The sequence below is a fragment of the Rhamphochromis sp. 'chilingali' genome (assembly GCF_963969265.1).
Source record: "Rhamphochromis sp. 'chilingali' genome assembly, chromosome: 14".
NCBI classification, from domain to species: Eukaryota; Metazoa; Chordata; class Actinopteri; order Cichliformes; family Cichlidae; genus Rhamphochromis; species Rhamphochromis sp. 'chilingali'.
In genome coordinates this window covers 35,555,868-35,581,192 of record NC_137941.1, presented here as the reverse complement: position 1 = coordinate 35,581,192, position 25,325 = coordinate 35,555,868, and the positions used below count along the sequence as shown (strand labels likewise).

The 25,325-nt window shown below is 45.0% G+C and overlaps 1 protein-coding gene across 1 annotated transcript in view; it reads left to right on the top strand.

The window, feature by feature from the left end:
- Positions 1-3,750: 3,750 nt before the first annotated feature.
- Positions 3,751-25,325, top strand: part of fer1l6 (fer-1 like family member 6) — a gene marked incomplete at its 5' end in the record, with an annotated part of 80,373 nt that continues 58,798 nt past the window's right edge. The window contains 5 exons of the mRNA XM_080903106.1: positions 3,751-3,872; positions 5,257-5,311; positions 5,485-5,616; positions 5,730-5,792; positions 5,901-5,979. Of these exons, the coding sequence (XP_080759232.1) occupies positions 3,751-3,872; positions 5,257-5,311; positions 5,485-5,616; positions 5,730-5,792; positions 5,901-5,979 (451 nt within the window). The remainder of the gene's footprint in view (positions 3,873-5,256; positions 5,312-5,484; positions 5,617-5,729; positions 5,793-5,900; positions 5,980-25,325) is intronic.

Here is a 25,325-nt window from a genome sequence, read left to right as displayed (position 1 = left end):
AGATAAAGCTGATAAGGGTAAAAATAAGTCCTGACTACATGAAAGGTCTACTCTCCTGTGAGCAGAAATCCCAAAAAAATGTTTGGCCTGAAAGTGAAGAAGAAGAAGAAGAAAGACAATGAAGATCTGGTTCTGGCAAACAGGGGAGCCACAGGTAAGGCCTGCAACACACACACACACACACACACACACACACACACACACACACACACACACACACACACACACACACACACACACACACACACTGCCTCAAACACACAACATCCTTAAAAATATGATGTCGTGCTGTAGATGACCTTACATTAACATATATAAAGCATATAAACATCTTAGTGATATTAATGCAAAGTTTCATAAAACTAATAAATACTTAAAAACTGTTGAATGAAGAACTTTTCATGCTCATTATACTTTTTACTTGAAATCATGAATCCAGAGCCAGTTTGGTCCTAATGGGCTCCCTCACTCAAGTTACTTATATAGTAATTAGTTACTAATTACTTATTATTTCTCAAAGGAAGTAATCCTGCTACTTTACTGACTACTTGTTTTCAAAATTAATTAGTTATATTATTAAATAGTTACTTTTTAAAAACACGATACACATCCTGAATGTTATAAAGCAACCTTTAGCACAATTCTATTTATCAAGGTTTGCTGTGTGGCAGGCAGAGGTTGGACCCAAACAGCTTTTATTCACTGGCAAAAGCAAACTGAGAAACACAGCACACGAGCAGTAGAAATAAAACAAAAACTCAAACTAGGAAAAATGACCTAAAAAGTGAGGATATGACATGACATGATAAAACATGATGAGCGAGGAACACACAGCTAATGAGGATGTGACAAGAAACGGGGGAAGACTGAGGACTTAAATACACCGGATAACCAGACGATAGGGAACAGATAGAAACACCGCTGGGACTAATTGGACATAACAGGACAAAGGGGAAGCAAAACTTACATTCACCCAATGTATATACTACATATATATATATATATATATATATATATATATATATATATATATATATATATACATACATATATATATATATATATATATATATATATATATATATATATATATATATATATATAATGTTTTTCCTCTACACCCCCCCCCCCAGACAGAGGGTTTGAAAGAGGAGTGAAAGAAGCATCTATGTCCACTGTGAGCGACCATCTTTGAACAGAGGGCGGGGCTTATGACACCAACTGTCTGCCATCTATAATCCAGTTTTGAGATCCCTCCCCAGACGCCTTAACGCCCACTCACATCCTGGGCCATCTGACCTCAGGAATTCGCATGATAAGGTGGGGCCAGGTTTCACAATGAACTCACCCGAAACTCTGGCTGATTGTGACCCACACCCAGTTTCCCACCTTGGCTCAGGCGATTAGAGGATCATCAGGGGTCCTTTTGTCCCTCTGTGGGGGGAAACTCCCACTAGGTTTATATCTGGGACTCTCCACCATTTGACCTTAGAACTGAAGAAGCTTCTTGGATGAGAGGTGAAACGTCTTCAAGCAACTTAAAGAAGTCCAAACGCTTTTCTTTGCAAGCTCCTTTGACTACGATGACCTGGATGAGTCTTCACAGACTTTAAGGCTGTACACCACAAAAATATTTAAGGAAAGTAACTCTGAATTAGTGTGCAGACATTTTAACTTTGTAACTTTGTTATCAGCAAAGTCCTTAATGGGTGTAATACCTGCACCTTTGTAAGGTGACCATCAGAGTTCAAAGTAGAGGAAGGCAACGAATGATGATCTTGACTGGTGTAAAAGTCTCTCACAGCTGACACACGGACCCTGCTTGACAGGCTGCACTCATCTGGCATGGGGTTAGCAACTAGCCTTCACTCAGCGACTGAGTTTTCACTGTAGCAGTCCCCCAGACCAAGGAATATTTCCACTTCAAGATTCATTCAGAATCTAACAGTGCTGAGGTGTGCCAATACACCGTGAAAACTAAACAGAAATACAAAATACATCTTTTAGTTCCAAGGGCTGCAATGTGTTAATGTCGCGATAGTTCGGTATCACGCTGCTTCACGCTTCATTGAGAGCTGCCTACCGGCACATGTGCACCACAAAATGCGGTCTGAGCTTGAAGTGCAGCTTGCCACTAACTAAGCGACAGAGCCCTCTACTGGACACTAGCTGTAGCTGTACAGGCTTATATCAATAAACGAAAAACAGACCTTTACACATATTCCATTCAAGGCCATAACCTGCTGATATTTTTTATAAACTGTTTGATTAACACACATCTGAACATCACATTGTAAACACACTCACACGCAGAGAGACAGAGCTCAATAATTAAAAACGTGTGCAGCAGCTTTTGGTCTTTTATAAATAAAACAGATGCACAAACTCCGTTTAGGTTTCAAATTAACAATCAAATAAAATCCATCTCAAAACATGTTTCTTGTCTATTTCAGTACCATGACAGGCAGCTTTAAACTCAGTAAGTAGGGAGTTGAATTACTATAACAAATCTAGTGTTATGGTTTTTAACTCATTCACTGCCATTGACGTCTATAGCCGTCAATTGCAGTGAATGAGTCAATGGGTTTAACTCATTCACTGCCAATGGCTGGCAGTGAATGAGTTAATTATGAGGTTTTTTTTCTCCTAAATTCCTTTTTAAAAAGTAGTTGTCACATTCATGTTTCAGTTTCAGAATTAACTGTGTGTTACAAGTGGTTTGAGGAGGATTTCATTATCATCTGCTCTTCACAGTATATATCTCAGCTATAAATAAGACACATACACAAGCCAACATTACAGTGACTGATGTGTATGGTAGCACTACAATAACCACTGTCTGATGTTTACTCTCTTCTACTTGGAAATTCTTGTACTACTGTGACTTTTATGTGCGTATCTTTCCTGTCATCTTGCGTGCGTTAAAGATGGGTGATGGCTGCCTTCTTGATCCAGCATTAAAAAGAATAGAAAAGAAATATACTCACTTCACCTTTAGGAAAATCTAAATTATCTAATGAATCGTGGTACTGAGCTAATCCAAAAGTAATAGATTGAGTTCAAAATTTAAATTATTTTAAAATTAATTTAAAATTTGCACAATGACATGTCATTTTTCTTTGCCTCATATTCCTTCATTTCTTTGCCCTTTTCAGTTACATGCCTTTCACGATAGCTGGATCTCGCTCCTTGTTGCTCTGAGTCGTCAGCTTCTTCAGCAGGGTTACACATTTAGTTACTGTAATGTGTATGTTGCTCTATGTGATAACGTCTGGACTTAAATTTAAGTGAGTGTTACTTTAACTTTTGGAAACAATGCTCACATCAGACGTTTACACCATGTAAATAAACAGATTAGCACAACGTTACTTTCAAGAAGAATAAACCCATTTTAATTTTTTCACTTACATTTTGAACAGATGCAAAACTTGAAAACCTGAGACGTTTAAGATCCACAAATGAATTACAAAAATAAGAAGGAGTTGAAAATACCAAGAGGAGCTTTAGGGTTATTTTTGAAAAAGACTAAATTAATTGAATAATAGGCAGCAGAACTGAATCAAATTAAAGCATTACAATAAACTAATAAAGACATGTGGCCAGAGACAAAGGGGATGGGGGCACTCATGCAAAAACAGTATATGCGCATGGTTGCGCATTTTTCATGTACACACAATTCCACCAAACTATCACTACTGACTGGCCTTTAAGATCTTTTCAGTCAGGAAAGAATCCTGAAATTGTTTGTTTATGCTTATAGACAGTGAGGTGGAGGCCGCTCCTGAAGCTTCTCTCCTACTGGAGGGAGAAAACACTGACGATAAACCAAAACAATCTGCAGCAAGAACCAGAACAATCCCGAACACTAACAGGTACGAGTTTTCATGCTTACAGTACCAATCAGATTATCTCTGTCTACACAGGTGTTTCCATGGTAACACTTCTAGGAAAATATTATGCGTCAGTGGTGACTGGTGGTAACAACATTTTGGGGTTGGAACTGGGTCAATAAAAGAAGATGTTATGAACCCGACAATGGGGGAAATAATCCTTTCCTCTCCCAGTGAATTGATAAGTTAGCTCTCTGAGAAAGAAACGAACAGTCTCTAATTTTATGGTAGTTTCATTGTATAACATAAAAGTTATAAATTGTTGGTATGCACAGCGGTACAGTGTTTCTTGTAGTTGGTCACCAGGTTTGCATCCATCTCAGGAGGGGTTTTAGCCGACTCCTCGCTCTACAGATACTCTCTCCTGTAGACGTCTTGAAAGCTGCTGGACTGGACAACATTGCCCTCTCTAGCACCGCTGTTGGAGAGTCCAGCTCCACACTCCAAAGGGTTACTGTCCTTAAGGATCCGTTTTTTTGAGTATCTTAGTGACCCTCAATGTGCTGCCCAGCTTGCAACAGCACAGAGGATAACACTGGAGTCTTTTAGCCTCCATTTCAAGATTGATCAAAGACGTCCTACCAACAGTTAATCTTAAATATGATCAGCCTGTCTATGCTATCAGCTACGTACCACGGGCTTTCAAGCTGGCGGTAGTTAAACCATTACCTAAAAACCCATCGCTGGACTCAGGTCCATCCATCCATCCATTCGCGTCCGCTTATCCTTTTCAGGGTCGCGGGGGGCGCTGGAGCCTATCCCAGCTGTCATAGGGCGAGAGGCGGGGTACACCCTGGACAGGTCGCCAGTCTGTCGCAGGGCTAACACACAGTGACAGACAACCATTCGCACTCACATTCACTCGCACATTCACACCTATGGGCAATTTGGATTATCCAATTAACCTATCCCCACTAAGTGCATATCTTTGGACAGTGGGAGGAAGCCGGAGTACCCGGAGAGAACCCACGCAAACACGGGGAGAACATGCAAACTCCTCACAGAAAGACCCCGGCCTGATGGTGGAATTGAACTCAGGACCTTCTTGCTGTGCGGCAACAGTGCTAACCACTGTGCCACCGTGCTCTTAGCTAATTATAGTCTTACTTTACATTTATTTTTTTGGAGTTTTGGTTGATGTCCTTCTCCATCAAAATGAAAATACTATAAAAATTGAAAATTTTTAAGTTTTTGGAAGTAAGCCAACTTAAAAATTCAGCAGGTGATCAAATAATTATTTCCTTCACTGTAATATTTAATTGTAGAAACAATAGCCAACTAGAGAAGTAACCGTGTGCCTAAATACACCTGAACTGTGTTTCTCTACTAGCAATAACCTCATTTGTCTCTGACTCTCTTTCCATAGGTCCAAACTGAATACTCGCATTCAGGACAGTGAAGCGAAACCCCAGAGCTTCCAGGTAATCGCATCCACAATTCGCTGGTAGTCTACTAGATGTGTTTCTTTTAATGTACTGAGAAATGTGAGTGCTGGTATTTCATATTTTCAGTTGTATGTAAACTGGACAATTGTCTTAACCCTGATGGGAACACATGCTCTAATAACACATGCTATTGTTTATCTGGCTCATAGATTGCCATTAATATCACAGAGGCCAGACAGCTTGTGGGGGAAAACATTGACCCGAGCATAGTGATAGAGATTGGTGATGAGAAGAAACAGACATCAGTCAAGGAAGGAACCAATGCTCCTTTTTACAATGAGGTAAAAATAAAAATAAACAAAAAGAACCCATTTGAACCAGCTGTGCATCAGTACAATAGTTTACTGTGCATTAACACAATCTGTCACCCTGTCCTGTCATTTCTTTCCATCAGTATTTCGTGTTTGACTTTTTTGCCCTCAAAGATGTCTTCTTCGACAAAGTGATCAAGCTGACGGTGGGTAAAGACTGCAGCGAAACGTTTCTGGCATCCCTAAACGATTGGTTCAAAAATCCACAGTTTAGCTTTTAAGTAATTTTAATTCTGCCTTCATTCTCTCTCCAGGTTTTACACTCTAAAATGCTGAGGAGTTTCTCTGTCGGATCCTTTAAGTTAGATGTGTGGACAGTCTACAAACAGCCAGGTATCCTAAATTTTTAATATGCAATATGTTGCCAAACGTATCATACACACCAGTCCAAATAACGGAATTCAGTTATCAGCATGGAGACTACAAACATTAGAAAACAACTTAGAACAACCCGTTCTCAGTAAATTCCAGTGTGAGATGTGATTATCAATATTACTTAATTAATGTTATTTAAGAAAGTATTAATGTACAATATTAACACAAATGTTGCTGTTCAGTGCATTTTACCAAAGTTAGCTAAAGCTAATTTGCATCAGTATAGTCCCTTGTGAGGTCAGGTGATAGGATGCTACCTGTGCTACAAGTCCAGTCATGAAATTTCCTCACTACTAAATATTCCACAATTAACTTCAATTCAATTTTATTTATATAGCGCCAAATCACAACAAAAGTCGCCTCAAGGCGCTTCATAGATACAGAGAAAAACCCAACAATCATATGACCCCCTATGAGCAGCACTTTGGCAACAGTGGGAAGGAAAAACTCCCTTTTAACAGGAAGAAACCTAATAGGGTGATATGGTACTACAAGGTCATTAAGATAAGATGGGGCCTGATTATTTAAGACCTTGTATGTGAGGAGCAGGATTTTGAATTCTGGATTTAACAGGAAGCCAGTGAAGTGAAGCCAAAACAGGAGCAATCTGCTCTCTCTTTCTAGTCCCTGTCAGGACTCTTGCTGCAGCATTTTGGATTAGCTGAAGGCTTTTCAGGGAGTTTTTAGGACTTCCTGATAATAATGAATTACAGTAGTCCAGCCTGGAAGTAATAAATGCATGAACTAGTTTTTCAGCGTCACTCTGAGACAGGATATTTCTAACATTAGAGATGTTGCACAAATGGAAGAAAGCAGTCTTACATATTTGTTTAATATGTGCATTGAAGGACATGTCCTGGTCAAAAATGACTCCAAGGTTCCTCACAGCGTTACTGGAGGCCAAGGTAATGCCATCCAGAGTAAGAATCTGGTTAGATACCATATTTCTAAGATTTTCAGGGCTGAGTACAATAACCTCAGTTTTATCTGAATTAAGAAGCAGAAAGTTAGCGGCCATCCAGGTCTTTATGTCTTTAAGACATTCCTGCAGTTTAACTCATTGGTGTGTGTTATCTGGCTTCATGGACAGATAGAGCTGGGTGTCATCTGCATAGCAGTGTAAATGTATGCTATGTCTTCTAATGATGCTGCCTAAGGGAAGCATGTATAATGTAAACAGAATTGGTCCTAGCACTGAACCCTGTGGAACTCCATAATTAACCTCAGTGTGTGAAGAGGACTCTCCATTTACATGCACAAACTGGAGTCTATTAGATAGATATGATACAAACCACTGCAGTGCAGTACATATGGTAATACCTACAGCATGTTCTAACGCTCTAATAGGATATTATGGTCAACAGTATCCGCATGGTACGTGGCAGCTTGAGGCGAACGGACACAGGGTTGACAATGGAGTCTACGGGAAAGGGGCCAATGAACTGAGGTGACAGCTTCCTAGACTCTGTCCGTAACGGCACAAAACGGGTAGACAGCCATACCTGTTGACCGACGGAGTATTCAGGGGCCGGTGTCCGGTGGCGGTCAGCGAGGGCTTTGTTGCGCTCCTTAGTGCGGAGTAGAGCGGCCCGAGTAGCACGCCAGGCCCGGCGGCACCTGCGGAGGTGAGCCTGAACAGAGGGGACAGAGTGCTCACCTTCGACAGCTGGGAGCAGGGGTGGTTGGTAGCCCAGGGATGCCTCAAAGGGTGACCTGCCCGTGGCGGCGGAGGTGTGGCTGTTGTGGGCGTATTCAATCCATGGCAGCTGTTCACTCCAGGTTGATTGATTGTGGGAGGCAACACACCGGAGGGCAGCTTCCAACTCCTGGTTAGCCCGTTCGGACTGTCCGTTGCTCTGCGGGTGGAAACCGGAAGAGAGGCTGACCTTGGCTCCCAGCGCGGTGCAAAATTCCTTCCATACTCGGGAAGTGAATTGTGGTCCTCTGTCCGAGACGATGTCCTCAGGGATCCCGTGGAGCCTGAACACATGTGAGGTGAGGAGCCGAGCCGTCTCCAGAGCAGTAGGGAGTTTAGGAAGGGCGACAAAGTGTGCGGCCTTAGAGAAACGGTCGATGATAGTTAGTATAGCGGTGTAACCTGCAGAGGGAGGCAGTCCAGTGATGAAGTCTAGAGCGATGTGTGACCATGGTCGGGCCGGCGTAGGGAGAGGCAGAAGACGGCCCGACGGCGGTTGGTTTGACCGCTTGTTCTGGGCGCAGGTCGGACAGGCGGACACAAACTCCCTGACGTCCCTCGCCATGGTGGGCCACCAGAAGTAGCGTCGAAGGAAGGACAGGGTGCGGAGGACCCCGGGGTGACATGAGAAACGAGCAGTGTGAGCCCACTGGAGTACCTGGGAGTGGACCGCCGAGGGGACGAAGAGGCGGCCAGTCGGGCCAGTACCAGGATCCGGTTCAGTCTCTTGTGCCTCCTGAATGAGGGATTCAATCTCCCAGGAAACGGCTCCAACCACCCAGGCCGCCGGCAGAATGGGTTCGGGGTCCGACTCCTCCTCCGTGGTGGAAAACTGCCGGGACAGGGCGTCTGGCTTCACGTTGCGAGATCCTGGCCTGTAGGTGGTGGTGAAATCAAAGCGAGCAAAGAACAATGCCCACCTGGCTTGCCGAGAACTGAGACGTCTGGCCGAACGGATGTACTCCAGGTTCTTGTGATCCGTCCAAACAATGAACGGGTGAGCAGCTCCCTCCAGCCAATGTCTCCATTCCTCCAGGGCGAGTTTTATGGCCAAGAGTTCCCGATCCCGGACGTTGTAATTGCTTTCTGCGGGCGAGAGACGGCGAGAGAAGAAAGCACACGGGTGAAGCTTACCGTCCTCTTGTTGCGAGAGAACCGCCCCCACCCCGGAGTCAGAAGCGTCGACTTCCACCACAAACTGCCGTGTGAGGTCCGGTTGCCGGAGGATGGGTGCCGAGGAAAACCTCTCCTTGAGCTGGGCGAAGGCTCGCTGAGTGGCAGGATCCCGCTGAAAAGGAACCTTCGGAGAGGTGAGTTTAGTGAGAGGGAGGGAGATCCTACTAAAATCGCGAATGAATCTCCTGTAGAAATTAGCGAATCCCAGAAAACGTTGCAGTTGGCGGCGATCAGGAGGAACAGGCCATTCAACCACCACACGCACCTTTCCAGGGTCAGTCCGTAGATTTCCCCTCGCAACTATATAGCCCAGGAAAGCTACTGCAGGCACGTGGAACTCACTTCTCCCCCTTCACAAACAGCCGGTTCTCCAAGAGGCGTTGCAGGACCTGTCTCACATGCACCTGATGTTCCGCGAGCGTCTTAGAAAAGATGAGAATATCATCCAAGTACACAAAGACACAGCGATTAACAAAGTCACGAAGCACCTCGTTCACCATGGTTTGAAAAACCGCGGGAGCGTTGGTGAGGCCGAAGGGCATAACAAGGTACTTAAAGTGCCCCTGGTGAGTATTGAAGGCCGTCTTCCACTCATCCCCCTCCCTGATGCGAACCAGGTGGTAGGCGTTGCGCAGGTCCAGCTTAGTAAAAACAGTCATGCCCTGGAGCAGCTCAAAAGCAGAGGAAAGCAGCGGCAAAGGATACCTGTTCCTGACAGTGATCAGATTAAGGCCCCGATAATCGATACACGGGCGCAACGAACCATCCTTCTTGTCCACGAAGAAGAACCCAGCCGCAACCGGGGAGGAGGAGGGACGGATCAAGCCCGCAGCAAGCGACTCAGAGATGTAACGTTCCATAGCGACCCGCTCCGGCTGGGAGAGGCTGTACAGGCGGCTAGACGGCAACGGAGCCCCCGGAAGGAGATCGATAGCGCAGTCATACGGGCGGTGGGGGGGAAGGGACCGCGCCCGATCCTTGCAGAACACGCCTCGCAAGTCATGATAGACCCGCGGGACCGCCGAAAGATCCGGGGGGTCGGACGGCGAACCAGAGGGCAGAAGCGGAACGGGTGACGTGGCCGCCCGAAGGCAAGACATGTGACAATTCACACTCCAACCTAGGATGTCACCTTTCTCCCAGTCAATGTGCGGGTTATGGAGCACCAGCCAGGGGTGACCGAGAACCAGCGGGGTGAGCGGAGCCGTGAATGCAAAGAAACAAATCCTCTCCATGTGATTGTCCGAGAGAGACAGCGAAAGGAATTCCGAGACATGAGTGATATCGGGCAGGCGGTGACCAGAGAGCGCGTGCACGCGGAGAGGGCACGACAAGGGCTCCAAGGCGATGTTCAGTTTGGCAGCGAGCGAGGTGTCAATAAAGTTCTGCTCAGCCCCAGAGTCAATGAGTACTGAAAGCGAGTGAAAAACAGATTGTACTCGAAGTTTGGCTGGTAAGAGAAGTCTGGGGAGAGGGTTTTTACTAGACAGATCGCCCACCAGCACCCTCTCAATCACTGGTGAGCGCGCCCTTTTGCCAGCGTCGGGCACGAGGAGACAGAGTGACCCTTACAGCTGCAATAGACGCACTCACCGGCGGCCAGACGGCGCTGGCGCTCTGCAGGCGTCAGCCGCGAGCGTCCAAGCTGCATGGGCTCCTCCTCATCACAGGTGTCGGAGTCGCGCGGCCCGCGGCCGGCAGGAGAGGCCCCGTGATACTCCAGTGATTCCTGTCCCGTCCGTGTGTGTGCGCTCCGGTGTGCGCGCACGCGGTCATCCAACCGGACGCACAGAGTCATAAGCGCGTCTAGGGAAGAAGGCAGTTCACGAAGCATCAGTTCTTTCTTTATTTCTTCGTTAACATTAGAAAGCAAAGTGCTCTTAGGAGCCTCCTCCCCCCACATTGTCTGTTCAGCCAAGGTGAGGAAGTCAATAGAGAAATCAGCCACACTCCGCTTGCCTTGTTTGAGCGCGAGCAGGCGCTGGCCGGCTGTGAGCATGGTGGATTTTCTGTCGAAGACGCCTTTGAACTTATCCAGAAAGTCAGAATACGTTATTTCAGGGTTGGCGTGAAGCACAGCTTGAGCCCAAATCAGAGCCCGATCCTGGAGTAGCTGAAATATACAGTGGGGCAAAAAAGTATTTAGTCAGCCACCGATTGTGCAAGTTCCCCCACCTAAAATGATGACAGAGGTCAGTAATTTGCACCAGAGGTACACTTCAACTGTGAGAGACAGAATGTGAAAAAAAAAATCCATGAATCCACATGGTAGGATTTGTAAAGAATTTATTCGTAAATCAGGGTGGAAAATAAGTATTTGGTCACCTCAAACAAGGAAAATCTCTGGCTCTCACAGACCTGTAACGTCTTCTGTAAGAAGCTTTTCTGTCCCCCACTCGTTACCTGTATAAATGGCACCTGTTTGAACTCATCATCTGTATAAAAGACACCTGTCCACAGCCTCAAACAGTCAGACTCCAAACTCCGCCATGGCCAAGACCAAAGAGCTTTCGAAGGACACCAGGAAAAGTATTGTAGACCTGCACCAGACTGGGAAGAGTGAATCTACAATAGGCAAGCAGCTTGGTGTGAAAAAATCAACTGTGGGAGCAATCATCAGAAAATGGAAGACATACAAGACCACTGATAATCTCCCTCCATCTGGGGCTCCACGCAAGATCTCATCCCGTGGGGTCAAAATGATCATGAGAACGGTGAGCAAAGATCCCAGAACCACACGGGGGGACCTGGTGAATGACCTGCAGAGAGCTGGGACCAAAGTAACAAAGGTCACCATCAGTAACACACTACAACGGCAGGGAATCAAATCCCGCAGTGCCAGACGTGTTCCGCTGCTGAAGCCAGTGCATGTCCAGGCCCGTCTGAAGTTTGCCAGAGAGCACATGGATGATGCAGCAGAGGATTTGGAGAATGGTTTCATCTGACCACATGACAAAGTAGAACTTTTTGGTATAAACTCAACTCGTCGTGTTTGGAGGAAGAAGAATACTGAGTTGCATCCCAAGAACACCATACCTACTGTGAAGCATGGGGGTGGAAACATCATGCTATGGGGCTGTTTTTCTGCCAAGGGGACAGGACGACTGATCCGTGTTAAGGACAGAATGAATGGGGCCATGTATCGTGAGATTTTGAGCCAAAACCTCCTTCCATCAGTGAGAACTTTGAAGATGAAACGAGGCTGGGTCTTCCAACATGACAATGATCCAAAACACACCGCCCGGGCAACAAAGGAGTGGCTCCGTAAGAAGCATTTGAAAGTCCTGGAGTGGCCTAGCCAGTCTCCAGACCTCAACCCCATAGAAAAGTTGAAAGTCCGTGTTGCTCGGCGACAGCCCCAAAACATCACTGCTCTCGAGAAGATCTGCATGGAGGAATGGGCCAAAATAGCAGCTACTGTGTGTGCAAACCTGGTAAAGACCTATAGTAAACGTTTGACCTCTGTTATTGCCAACAAAGGTTATGTTACAAAGTATTGAGTTGTATTTTTGTTATTGACCAAATACTTATTTTCCACCCTGATTTACGAATAAATTCTTTACAAATCCTACCATGTGGATTCATGGATTTTTTTTTCACATTCTGTCTCTCACAGTTGAAGTGTACCTCTGGTGCAAATTACTGACCTCTGTCATCATTTTAAGTGGGGGAACTTGCACAATCGGTGGCTGACTAAATACTTTTTTGCCCCACTGTATATGCAATCTTATCACCATCATTAGCGAAAGCTTGCGGTTGCTGACGAAACTGAAGGGCACATTGAGTGAGGAAGCCAGCACACTTATCAATTTCTCCGGAGAAAGCTTTCGGTGTGGGTAGAAATCTGTTAGATTGGATAAGTGAAGAAGCAGGAGGTGTGGCACTTACTGCGGAGGCCGAGGCTTCCTGGAGAGGAGCGACGGCAGGTGGAGTTGCCGGCAGGGGTGTTCGTTGGGCCACAGCCTGAGTGAGAGCAGCGATCTCGCCACGGAGATGAACAAACATCTGCTCGTGTCGCTCCAGCATAGCTGCCAGGGTGGCGAGAGTGGGAGTGGAGGCCGCCGAGTCTGCTGAGTCCATTTCCTGGCTGGATGATTCTGTCACAAACTGAAAGCAGGGACTCAAGCGCAGAGCAGGTTGACGTATCAGAACACGATTTATTTACACACCAGTGCAATACTATATACAGTGACGGGGAAAGTCCAGGGTTCCAGGGGATTAGGGGAAGGCTCTCTCTCTCACGCTCGCTCACGTCCTCACATCCGACTCACACACGTCCGTACCGCGGGGAGGTCACAGGTCCGGGAAGATAAACTGGAATAGGGAAGGGAGAAATCACTCACAAATCACGAAGGTAGGGCGTAAAGGTATAAGACCAAAAGAAAGACTAACGTCAGTAGCTCAATCATCCAGCGATGAGAGGATCTGTGACCCAGCCTCAAATAGTAGATCGGTAATCAGCCGATCGCCAACAGCTGTGTGAGCCAAGGGTGGGAGCCAGCTGTGAGCTCCGCCCAGGCAGAGAGGTAGGGGAGAGAGAGAAAAAGCAAAAACACAAGTGTAGCCTTGTGAGGCCGGCTGGGCAGGCACAGGGACCATGACAAATCAGGCCCCATCTTATCTTAATGACCTTGTAGTACCATATCACCCTATTAGAGCACTTCGCTCTCGCTCTGCAGGCCTACTTGTTGTTCCTAGAGTATTTAAAAGTAGAATGGGAGGCAGAGCCTTCAGTTTTCAGGCCCCTCTTCTGTGGAACCAGCTTCCAGTTTGGATTCAGGAGACAGAATCAGAATACTTTATTCATGGAAAAAATCCAGGAAAAAACAACGAAAATACACTACATGAGGTAAGAGGAGGAGAAAAAAAAACTCCACTCAGACTGAGCTCCTAGTGGGAGAACAGTTTGATAACTGAAAAAACACCTCAGCACAAAGCACATGACTATCAATACACCATAGAAACACAAGACAAGCAACAGGGGCGGGTAAAGGGTAAGAGAGAGCCGGTGTAGACAGCGCATCCGGTCCTGCAGCATCTGTGCTGGTCCAGTTGACTGCTATCTTCCCCGGTAGGGCACAAGCATCGAAGGCGTTTGGAAAGGGAGGGGGGATGAGTGAGTGCTTATCAGTGTAAGTGTGTGTGTGTGCGCGTGTCCATAGTTTAGCTGAGACAGTGTCCTTTGGCCTATCAGGCTAAGTAAACAGTCCTCCAGCCAATCCAGGTGTCCTTGCATGGGATGGGAAGAATAGCCGTAACACAGTCATTATCAGGGAGTGATTGTTCGGCTCCAGCCTTGGGCCTGCAGCTGGCGCCGTGATGGGGATCCGCAATGTTTATGTTGGTTTTGTTAATTTCATGCGAGCAGCCCAGGAGAATTTTTCAGGCTGCTCTTTAACACTCCGACACTGGCCTCTCGATCTCCCGTTGGAGAGTCGCGAGCCTCCCCATGATGGTATCAAACTTCTGTTCCATGGTGTTATCGTTCTTTTGATTCTGAGACCTCACAACTGCAGTGATCCGTTCCGCGATGTTTTCCAACTGTCGCTCAAGGGTCTCATTTTGAGCAGGCCTTTCTCTGATGTTTCCCCTCATACGCTCAATGGTGTTGTTTTGAGCCTTCACAGCAGCTGCAAGCGTCTCCAAGGTGTTGACCATATTACGTTCGTTGTGAGAGGTTGCGCCTCGTTCCATTTCGATCCCAGACAGACACTATCTCTACTTTTAAGATTAGGCTTCAAACTTTCCTTTTTGCTAAAGCATATAGTTAGGGCTGGACCAGGTGACCCTGAATCCTCCCTTAGTTATGCTGCAATAGGTGTAGGCTGCCGGGGATTCCCATGATGCATTGAGTTTTTCCTTTCCAGTCACCTTTCTCACTCACTATGTGTTAACAGACCTCTCTGCATTGAATCATATCTGTTATTAATCTCTGTCTCTCTTCCACAGCATGTCTTTTATCCCGTCTTCCTTCTTTCACCCCAACCGGTCGCAGCAGATGGCCCCGCCCCTCACTGAGCCTGGTTCTGCCGGAGGTTTCTTCCTGTTAAAAGGGAGTTTTTCCTTCCCACTGTTGCCAAAGTGCTTGCGCATAAGGGGTCATATGATTGTTGGGTTTTTCTCTGTATCTATGAAGCGCCTTGAGGCGACTTATGTTGTGATTTGGCGCTATATAAATAAAATTGAATTGAATTGAAGTATTACAACATTATAAAATATAAGAAATAGCTCTAATATATACAAGTAGCTCAATTATAAATATCCAGAATATTACAGAGATTAAATATGTATGATTCATATTTTTTTTTTATAAATTTTATTTTCAGTCACAGCAGCATGTTAACAACAAAACATTGAACATACAGTAGTTTGCTGTTCAGTATTTACAATACCCCAAAAGATAACAGAAATAGAGAAGGAAAAAACAAACAAACAAACCAAAGAAACCCCTACAAAACAACAAAAAACAAACAAACAACAACAAACAAATAGAAAAATAAAATGTATAAGGGACATTCAGCGTACAGTTAGCTATGATAGCGATATAGAGATATGGTATCTGGTCATGATAAGGTGGTCATTTTAAATGTTTCCATGTACATCAAGAATGGCTGCCATGCCCTAAGAAATTTGGTGGTTGAACCTGCCAGTGTATATCTCATCTTTTCTAAATGTAAAAACCTCATGAGCTCCGCAAGCCACTGTTCATGTGTGGGAGGAGCTTCCTGCTTCCATCTTAAAAGTATAAGGCGCCTTGCGATAAGTGAAGCAAAGGCAATAGAATTCGAATAGCATTTTGGCAAAGTGATGTCTTGAGGTATCACCCCAAAGATAGCCGTTAGAGCAGAAGGATCATATTTAACGTTATACATCTCTGACACAGTGTTAAATATAGACACCCAATAGATATGAAGATTGGGGCATGTCCAAAAGGTATGAAGGAGCGAACCTGTTTCTGCTTTACATCTGTTACACAGAGGGTCAGCTCCTGGATAGAACTTGGCTAACTTTTCCTTGGAGATATGTAATCGGTGTAGGACCTTAAATTGAAGGAGCCCATGCCTGGCACATATCGAAGAAGAGTGTACCCTCTGGAGAAAAGATTGCCAGAGCTCATCTGTTATAGTCATCCCAAGGTCTTTCTCCCACTGTGCTTTAAGGATGGAGAGAGAAGGAGATTGAAGATCTAATAGTATAGCATAGATTTCTTTAATCGCCCCTCTCTTATGAACGTTTATATTAATAATTTTATCCAAAGAAGTTTCCTCAGGTAGTTAACGTTAAATTGAAAACCTGAAAATGAAATCTTTCTGGCTATAGAGTTGACACAGAGAAGTTCACTTTTATGCAGATTCAACTTGTAACCTGAAATATTACCAAAACATTCAAAAATGGCAAGAGCACGGGGAAGAGAGCATAAAGGCTCTGACATATACAGCAGGAGGTCGTCAGCATATAAGGATATTTTGTGCTCCTGGTCACCTCTGAAGATGCCCTTAATGCAACTGTCAGCTCGCAGTTTAATCGCCAGTGGTTCAATTGATAATGCAAAAAGAAGAGGGGATAAGGGACAACCTTGTCTCGTACCACGGAGAAGTGGGAAATAAGAAGAGAATAACGAATTTGTTCTAACACGTGCCATAGGTGAGGAGTAAAGTAACTGAATCCATGAAATGAAATTAGGGCCAAATCCAAATTTATGCAGAGTATAAAACAGATAATCCCACTCCACCCGGTCAAATGCCTTCTAAGCATCGAGTAATAAGGCAATTTCAGGGGTTGTAGTTGACTTGGTGTGTAATATGTTTAAAAACCTGCGCAGGTTGAAAAAACCATGCCTACCCTTCACGAAACCTGTCTGATTTGGAGAAATTAACAATGGTAGATATTGCTCTAGCCTGAGAGCAAGTGTTTTTGACAGTATTTTTAAATCTACATTTAAGAGTGATATAGGACGATATGATGAACACTCTAATGGATCCTTATTTGGCATGCAATAGGAGTGAGATGGTCGCTTGTCGAAGCGTTAGGGGAAGACATTTTGAAACCAATGACTCAATGAACATGTCTCGTAATAAAGGTGATAAACTGTCTTTAAAGGTCTTGTAAAATTCAACCGGATACCCATCCGGACCCGGGGATTTGCCATTCTGCATTGAGCTAATCGCCAATTTAATTTCTTCCACTGTAATTTGCTCCTCCAATTGGTCTCTGAATGCCGAGGTTAAAGTCGGAACTGTCATTCCATCAAAAAAAGCCTCAAACAGTCCAGGCGTGTTTAAAGATTCAGAATCATAGAGACTGGAATAGAATACTTTGAAACTCTCATTTATTTTTTGTGGTGTAGTGGTGACATGTCCAGATTCAGTCCTAATTTCAGGGATTATACGAGTTGCTTCTGATTTACGAAGCTGATGTGCTAAAATTTTAGATGCTTTTTCTCCGTGCTCATACCATCTTCCTCTAGATTTAAGAATCATAGACTCTGACTGCTGGGTTGAGATTAAATTAAATTCAGTCTGTAACGTTAGTCTTTGTTTATACAAAACTGGAGAGGGGGTTGTAGAGTGTTGCTCATCCAATTGCGAAATAAGGTGTATCAATTCAGAAAGACGTTTCTGTTTCTGTTTTCTAGTATATGAACAGTATGATATAATATGGCCCCGTAAGAATGCTTTTAAGCTTTCCCAAACCGTACTATAGGCCATGCCAGGCGTAATGTTTGTTCGTATAAAGATATCAATTTGTTTGGAAAGATATTCCACAAACTCCTTATCCGACAAAGAAAGAGGATTGAGTCTCCAGGAGTACACAAAGGGTTCATCCGGGAAGCCGAGTTCCAAAACAAGTGGACTGTGATCAGATATTACTATGCTATTGTATTTACAAGTCTTGATATTGGGAAGCAATTTTTTGTCAACAAAAAAGTAGTCTATACGAGAATACGTTTGATGCACTGCAGAAAAAAAGGAATATTGTTTAGTGGAGGGGTAGAGAAATCGCCACGCATCAACAGCCCCATAGGTTTGTAAATAAGACTGTAACACTAATGAGGATTTAGGGAGTGGAAGTCTTTTATCTGAGGAGCGATCTAGTACTGGATCCATAACAGTATTCATGTCACCTCCAAGGATCAATTGGTGTGTATTGATCTGTGGAAGGGAATTAAGAAAGTCATTGAAAAAAGTTGAGTCATTCCAATTCGGAGCATAGACGTTTGCTAAAATAAGTGAAGTATTAAACAGGGACCCTGTCACAACTACATAGCGACCATTTGGGTCAGCTATTGTGTGAGAGACTATAAACGGAGTATTCTTATTAATCAAAATTGCTGCACCTTTGGCTTTACCATTGAATTTGGAATGAAAAATTTGTCCAACCCAATTTCGTCTTAATCTGGCATGATCTGTATGCTTAAGGTGTGTTTCTTGAAGAAACGCTACATGTACTTTAAGATAAAGAAGATGAGAGAGTACCTTATTTCGTTTCACTGGGTGGTTCAATCCCTTCACATTCCAACTAATAAAGTTAACATGGCAGCCATTACTCACAGCAGTTGAAGTGTCATCAACAGAAGTCATCACCATATAAGTACATGATGAAAAAGGCGGTTCCAAACGCAAGTACCAATCCTATCATGGGTGCACACTGAAATGTTGTTGTTAACAATAATCTGAGCAAATAATATACAACAAAAAAAAAAAAAAAAAAAAAAAGGAAAAGAAAAAGTAGATAAGTCCCTCCCACCCACCACCCCGTGTTCAGTGTTGTCCCCAAACGACACACACCAATTTCCCAAAGCTCCCCTGCTTCTATTAAGAGTCCCAATCACCTTATTCATAACCACAGCCCCACATGAGCAGAAGCATCTGAACTATGAATCACACATGTAGTCCAAAACATATTCAAATTAGAAAGTCACAAAGTCCAACACAATAGAGTAAAATAATTAAGAGAAGGAAAGAGAAAAACTCCCACGTCGCATTTACCCGTAACCGAAAAACGGACCTGTTTCACTTCTCATCAAAGCTGACCCCGGAGTCCCTTTTAAGTGACAAGTACTGGAATATAGTTAACCTCCCAGGAAACAAGGGCAAACTCACCAACATCTGAGATTTCTAAATGAACATTGAACATGAAACTAAGCTAAACCAAAGATCGTCCGTTTATTGATTGACAAAAATATAGTCACGATGGTATGAAAGTCCCGGTGGTTCTTATGAAATGTCATTCGGGAGATGACTCAAACTTGGAGTCAATGAAATCTTTCACTGCTTTAGGAGAGTCGAATACCTGTGTTTCTCCATTAAACGAGATCCGAAGCCGGGCAGGATAAAGAAGACCGTAGCGAACTCCGTCTTTTTTCCGTAGTAGTCCCTTCACCTCGCTGAAAGCAGCCCGGCGTCTGGCCAGGTCTGCGCTGTAGTCAGGAAAGATGAAGATCTGCTTCCCTTGAAACTCCAGCCGGCCTTTCTGTCTGGCTAAGCGCTGTATCCGCTCCTTTTCCTGGTAGTAATGAATGCGAACAATGAACGGCCGCGGTCGCCCTCCCTCCGTGGGCAGCGCAACCGCCGCCCGGTGAGCTCTGTCCAGGATCGGAGCCTGCTCCAAACCGCCGGGACCACCCAGTACAACGTGCAACAGATCAGCAACAAATTTAGTGGGATTCCCTTGTTCGGCTCCCTCCAGCACTCCTAATATACGCAAGTTGCATCGTCTTCCCCGATTCTCCAAGTCGTCAGTTTTCAGCAGCAACTTCTTGTATTGGTTACTCAGATCTGCGAAACATGTCTCCATAACTTCTAGCCGCTTGTCCAGATTATTCAAGCCTTCTTCGTGTTCGCCCAACTTCTCAGTACATTCGTCAAGAGTGGTTTGGATGGGCGAAATGGCTCGTTTAATTTCGTCCCGTAGGTTGTCATTTTCCTCTTGAATCACTTCTTTGACAATGTCGCGGAAAGCTAGCAGTGTCGCTGGGTCAACGGTAGTTTTGCTAGCGGTCCCTGAGCAGCTAGCCTGCACTCCTTTAGCAGACTGCTTAGGAGGCATTTCACTTCGAGATAAGGCAAAAAGACGGAAAGAACAACAGCTAAAACAATGCTGACTTTCTTAATAGAGCTTAAGAAATCTCTGAATTGGGCCACAATAGGTGAACCATAAAGTAATTTAACAGATAAATGGGACCTCGTGGTTTGCGCGTCTACTCCATAACGCGCCCCCTAGCAGACCCCCCTGTATGATTCATATTTTACTATAAAGTGTAAAACCTAATGAAAAAACATCATGGAGTAGGTGCGAGGCACTCTCCAGCACCTGGACAACATCCGCCTCTCCAACACCGCCTTAAAGGAGTCCAGCTCCATGCTCACAACATTACTGGCCCTGTGGATTAGTTTATTGAGTCTGTTAGCAACTGTAACCCTCAACACTCCTAAACCCTGTGGAAAGCTTTCTTACAAGAGTTGAAGCTATTGTAGCTGGAAAGGTTGAGCAACATCCTATTAACCCCTGTGGACTAAGAGTGAAATGTGCTTCTGGAAGAATGTTCCAGAAAATTCACACAAACACATTTCTTCTGGAAAGCCTTCCCAGAAGAGCTGAAGCTGTTACAGCTGTAAATCAAATCAAATCAAATCAAATCAAATCACTTTTATTGTCACATCACATGTGCAGGCACACTGGCACAGCACATGCGAGTGAAATTCTTGTGTGCGAGCTCCACAAGCAGCAGAGATGTGCAAACACAACAACACAAACGAGCAAAATACAAGAATGGCCAACCTGAAACTAATAAATATATGTACAATATATAATAGTGTATGCATTTCTGGATGTGTATACTAAATATTTTCCTACGTGTGTGTGTGTGTGTGTGTGTGTGTGTGTATACACATTTTTACAAATTAAATAGTAAAAAAAAATAAATAAATAAAAAAAATAATAATAATAAAATATATAAAATATACAGAGTTGAATATGTGCAGAACAAGTGGCATTTATATACAGTGTGGAGTGCATAATGTTGAAGTTCCAGTAGTGAAGCTGAGGTGTCTATGACGTGTTCAGCAGTCTGATGGCCTGATGGAAAAAGCTGTCTCTCAGTCTGCTGGTACGGGACCGGATGCTGCAGAACCTCCTTCCTGATGGAAGCAGTCTGAACAGTTTATGGCTGGGGTGACTGGAGTCCTTGATGATCCTCCCCGCTTTCCTCAGGCAGCGCTTCCTGTAGATGTCTTGGAGGGAGGGAAGCTCACATCCAATTATCCAATCAGAGCACCGCACTACTCGCTGGAGAGCTTTGCAGTTGTAGGCGGTGCTGTTGCCATACCAGGTGGTGATGCATCCAGTGAGGATGCTCTCAATGGCACAGTGATAGAAGGTCCTGAGGATGCGGGGGCTCATGCCGAATCTTTTCAGTCTCCTGAGAAAGAAGAGGCGCTGCTGCGCCTTCTTCACTGTTTTGTTTGTGTGTACTGACCACGTAAGATCCTCAGCCAGATGTACTCCAAGGAACCGGAAGCTGCTCACTCTCTCCACAGCAGCGCCGTTGATGGTGATGGGGGTGTGTACTTCTCTGCACCTCCGGAAGTCCACTATCAACTCCTTTGTCTTTGCGACGTTGAGGGTGAGATGGTTGTCTTGACACCAGTGGGTCAGGGCGCTGACCTCCTCCCTGTAAGCCGTCTCATCACCGTTGGTGATAAGACCCACCACTGTAGTGTCGTCCGCAAACTTCACAATGATGTTGGAGCTTTTAGTGGCTGTGCAGTCGTAGGTGTAGAGTGAGTACAGGAGAGGGCTCAGTACACACCCCTGTGGAGCACCAGTGTTCAGTGTGATGGGGGATGAGGTGATGCTGCCCAGTCTGACCACCTGGCGTCTGTCAGACAGGAAGCTAAGGATCCAGCTGCAGAGGGAGCTGCTCAGTCCTAGATCCTGCAGTTTCCTGTCCAGCTTCGAGGGAACGATGGTATTGAATGCTGAGCTGTAATCTACAAACAGCATCCTCACATACGTGTCTCTCTTCTCCAGGTGTGACAGGGCAGTGTGTAGTGTCAGGGCTATGGCATCATCAGTGGACCTGTTGTGGCGGTATGCAAACTGTAGAGGGTCCAGTGAGTCGGGTAGTGCAGAGCAGATGAAGTCCCTGACCAGCTTCTCGAAGCATTTGCTTACGATGGGGGTCAGGGCTACAGGTCGCCAGTTGTTCAATGAGGAGATGGTGGAGGATTTGGATTTGGATTTTCCCTCTAAAGTCTGTGATCGTGTTTAGTCCCTGCCACATACTCCGAGGGTTGTCAAACTGTTGCTCCACCCTGTCCCTGTACTCACGTTTGGCTGCTTTGATCGTCTTCCGGAGTTGGTAATGTGCGTGTTTGTAGTCCGATGTGTTCGCGGAGGCAAAGGCGGTGTTCCGTGCCACCAGTGCCGCGCGAACATCCCCGTTAATCCAGGGTTTTTGATTTGGGAAGGATTTGACTGTACTGGATGGGACGACATCTTCCACGCATTTCCTGATAAATCCACAGACTGAGTCTGTGTATTCATCAATGTCTCTGGCGGCCACGTGAAACATTTCCCAGTCCGCGTGATCAAAACAGTCCCGCAGCGCAGACTCCGATTGGTCCGTCCAACAGTGCACCGCCCTCCGGGTTGGAGCTTCCTGTTTCAGCTTCTGCCTGTAGGCGGGCAGGAGCAGGATGGAGCAGTGCTCTGATTGGCCGAATGGGGCGCGGGGGAGGGCTTTGTACGCATCCCGGAAAGAGGTGTAACAGTGGTCGAGTAGCCGATCTCCACGAGTGTTAAAATGGATGTGTTGGTGGAGTTTGGGTGAGACTTTCTTCAGGTTTCCCTTATTAAAGTCTCCGGCTGTGATAAACGCTGCCTCTGGGTGTGCGGTTTCCTCGCTGCTGATCGCGCTGTACAGTTCCCTGAGTGCACGGTCAGTGTCGGCTTGTGGGGGAATGTAAACAGCCGTAATAATCACTGCTGTAAATTCCCTCGGTAGCCAGAATGGCCGGCACTTAATCATCAGGTACTCCAGGTCCGGTGAGCAGAAGGATTTGACCGGGTGCACGTTCGCATAATCACACCAGCTGTTGTTGATCATGAAACACACACCACCGCCTCTGCTTTTCCCAGTAAGATCCTGTGACCTGTCTGCGCGGTGCACAGAGAACCCCGGCAGTTGTATTGCGGAGTCCGGTACTTTGTCCGATAGCCAGGTTTCTGTGAGGCAGATCACGCAGCAGTCCCGCATCTCTCGCTGGAATGAGATCCGTGCCCGAAGCTCGCACAGCTTGTTCTCCAGAGACTGCATATTAGCCAGTAATAAACTGGGTAACGGTGGTCTGTAAGTGCGCCGTCTCAGTCGAACCAGAACGCCAGATCTTCTCCCTCTGCGTCGGCGTTTGCGGCCTCCAGGGCCAGAGAACAAAGGCGTCTCAGGTGAGATGAATGGGGGGTCTGCAAACGGAGGGTCCGTGTTGCAAAACTTGAACTCCGGAAAGTTATAAGAAGACCGTCTTTTATGTCCAGTAAGGTTTGTCGGTCGTACACAAGGAGACAAGTGCTGCTCGTGAAAAAATAAAGGAAAAGTAAAATTAAACACAGAAGAAAGCCGTTGCTTGGGGGAGCTCGCGACGAGGCTGCCATACTCGGCGCCATCTTGAACGTACAACGTAAATGCTGGGCCAACACCACATTAAGCCCTGTGGTTTTAGAATGGCATGTCTCTCACTTTAGGGTGGATGTAGCTCACGCGGTAGCACAGATGATTGACTTTAGGGAAGGGTGGTGTTTCATTCACTGGCTGCTCAGGTCTTCATGCCAAATATCCTTGGGAACGATACTAACACCAAGTTGCTCAGTGTGTGCGGATGTTAGATAGAAAGCACTTCAGCACAGAAAAAAGTGCTTGTATGAATGGGTGAAAAACACATGATGTGTAAAGCTCTTGGAGTGCTCCGAGAGAGCAGGAAAGAGCCATATAATAATCAGCAGAGGTGTGGACTCGAGTCACATGACTTGGACTCGAGTCAGACTCGAGTCATTAATTTTATGACTTTAGACTTGAAAAAATGTTCTAAGACTTGTGACTTGACTTGGACTTTTACACCAATGACTTGGGACTTGAATTGGACTTGAACCGGTTTACTTGAAAAGACTTGATATTTCACCCCAAATATAAAATTTAACATGCATATTATATAGAGATTGAAAATGTGACGTCATTCACGGGTAGAACCGCAAAGGATTCTGGGAACTTGTGGCAAGCGGTACTAGCGCATGCAGGCTTTCAATTGAAATCAGTCACACAGCGATAAAAAGAAACACAAAAATGGCAAGAAGCTGTTGTATTATTAACTGCAATAGCTGGTCGCATGACAGCCACGGGAAGCCGACGGGTAAAGAGATCGGTTGTTATCGGATTACGTCGCTGAAGAGAAATTGTTCAGCCATGTTTCCGAAGTAACAAAGACGCGACGGATGGCCTGGATTGCAGCCATTCAAAGATCAAATATAACGTCCCAGAACACTCCAGCTCACAGGTTAGTCTGCTCCAAGCATTTACACGAAGGTCAGTGTTTTTTAGTAGTTAATACGTCATTTTCATAACATAATTAGTGATATAGGTTACAAGCAAGTCTGGCGCTGAACAGAAATTGTCGCGCTATGCTCCTTTGTTTATTGTGTTTATTGTGCATAAATAGTGAATTGTCCTGACACAATATTGTGTTTCGCTTCTGTTATTATGGTACATTGACAAAAACATATACGTTTATTCACAGGATAAAACAGGTTTTTTGTATCACTAATTGCCCAGTACGATTACAGCATACAGTATTATTGTCACTGCTACATTTCTGTGATGGGTACCAGAAATTATTTCCACTACTAATTAATTACCGTTGAGCTCAAAGGTCCTATTAATAAACGGTTAAGGAATGTGTATTTATGACGACAATTTGTGAGACTGGTAAACTTATGATACGTACGATGGTCTTTCGTTCTACACGGTGCATTTCAAGGTCCTGTACCCATCCGTCGGTAAACTGTACCTGGGCTTGTTGCAGTGACCTGAAGTTACTAAACTTCATGAGTGTGTGCACTCACTCCAAGAACCGTATAATTATAAATATGCATATAAATATGCTAAGATGAGATAGCTGACTTCATCTAACTAGCAAATGTTGTCCAGGCTACGTTGGTGATACAGTTTTTTTTAATGTGTATGATATTTTTGTCATGCGATTTTAAAGCTGGTCCTACAACCGCATCCAAGAATAACATGCAGCTTACCTCAGAACTGTCGGTGAAAATTATTCTTGGAGCTAGGTTTAATTGAGCTGCATTTTATAGAGGTGCAATTTCACAATTTGTGTATATTTTCTAAGTTCACTATTTTGTCATGTGTTGAGAAAAACACAGA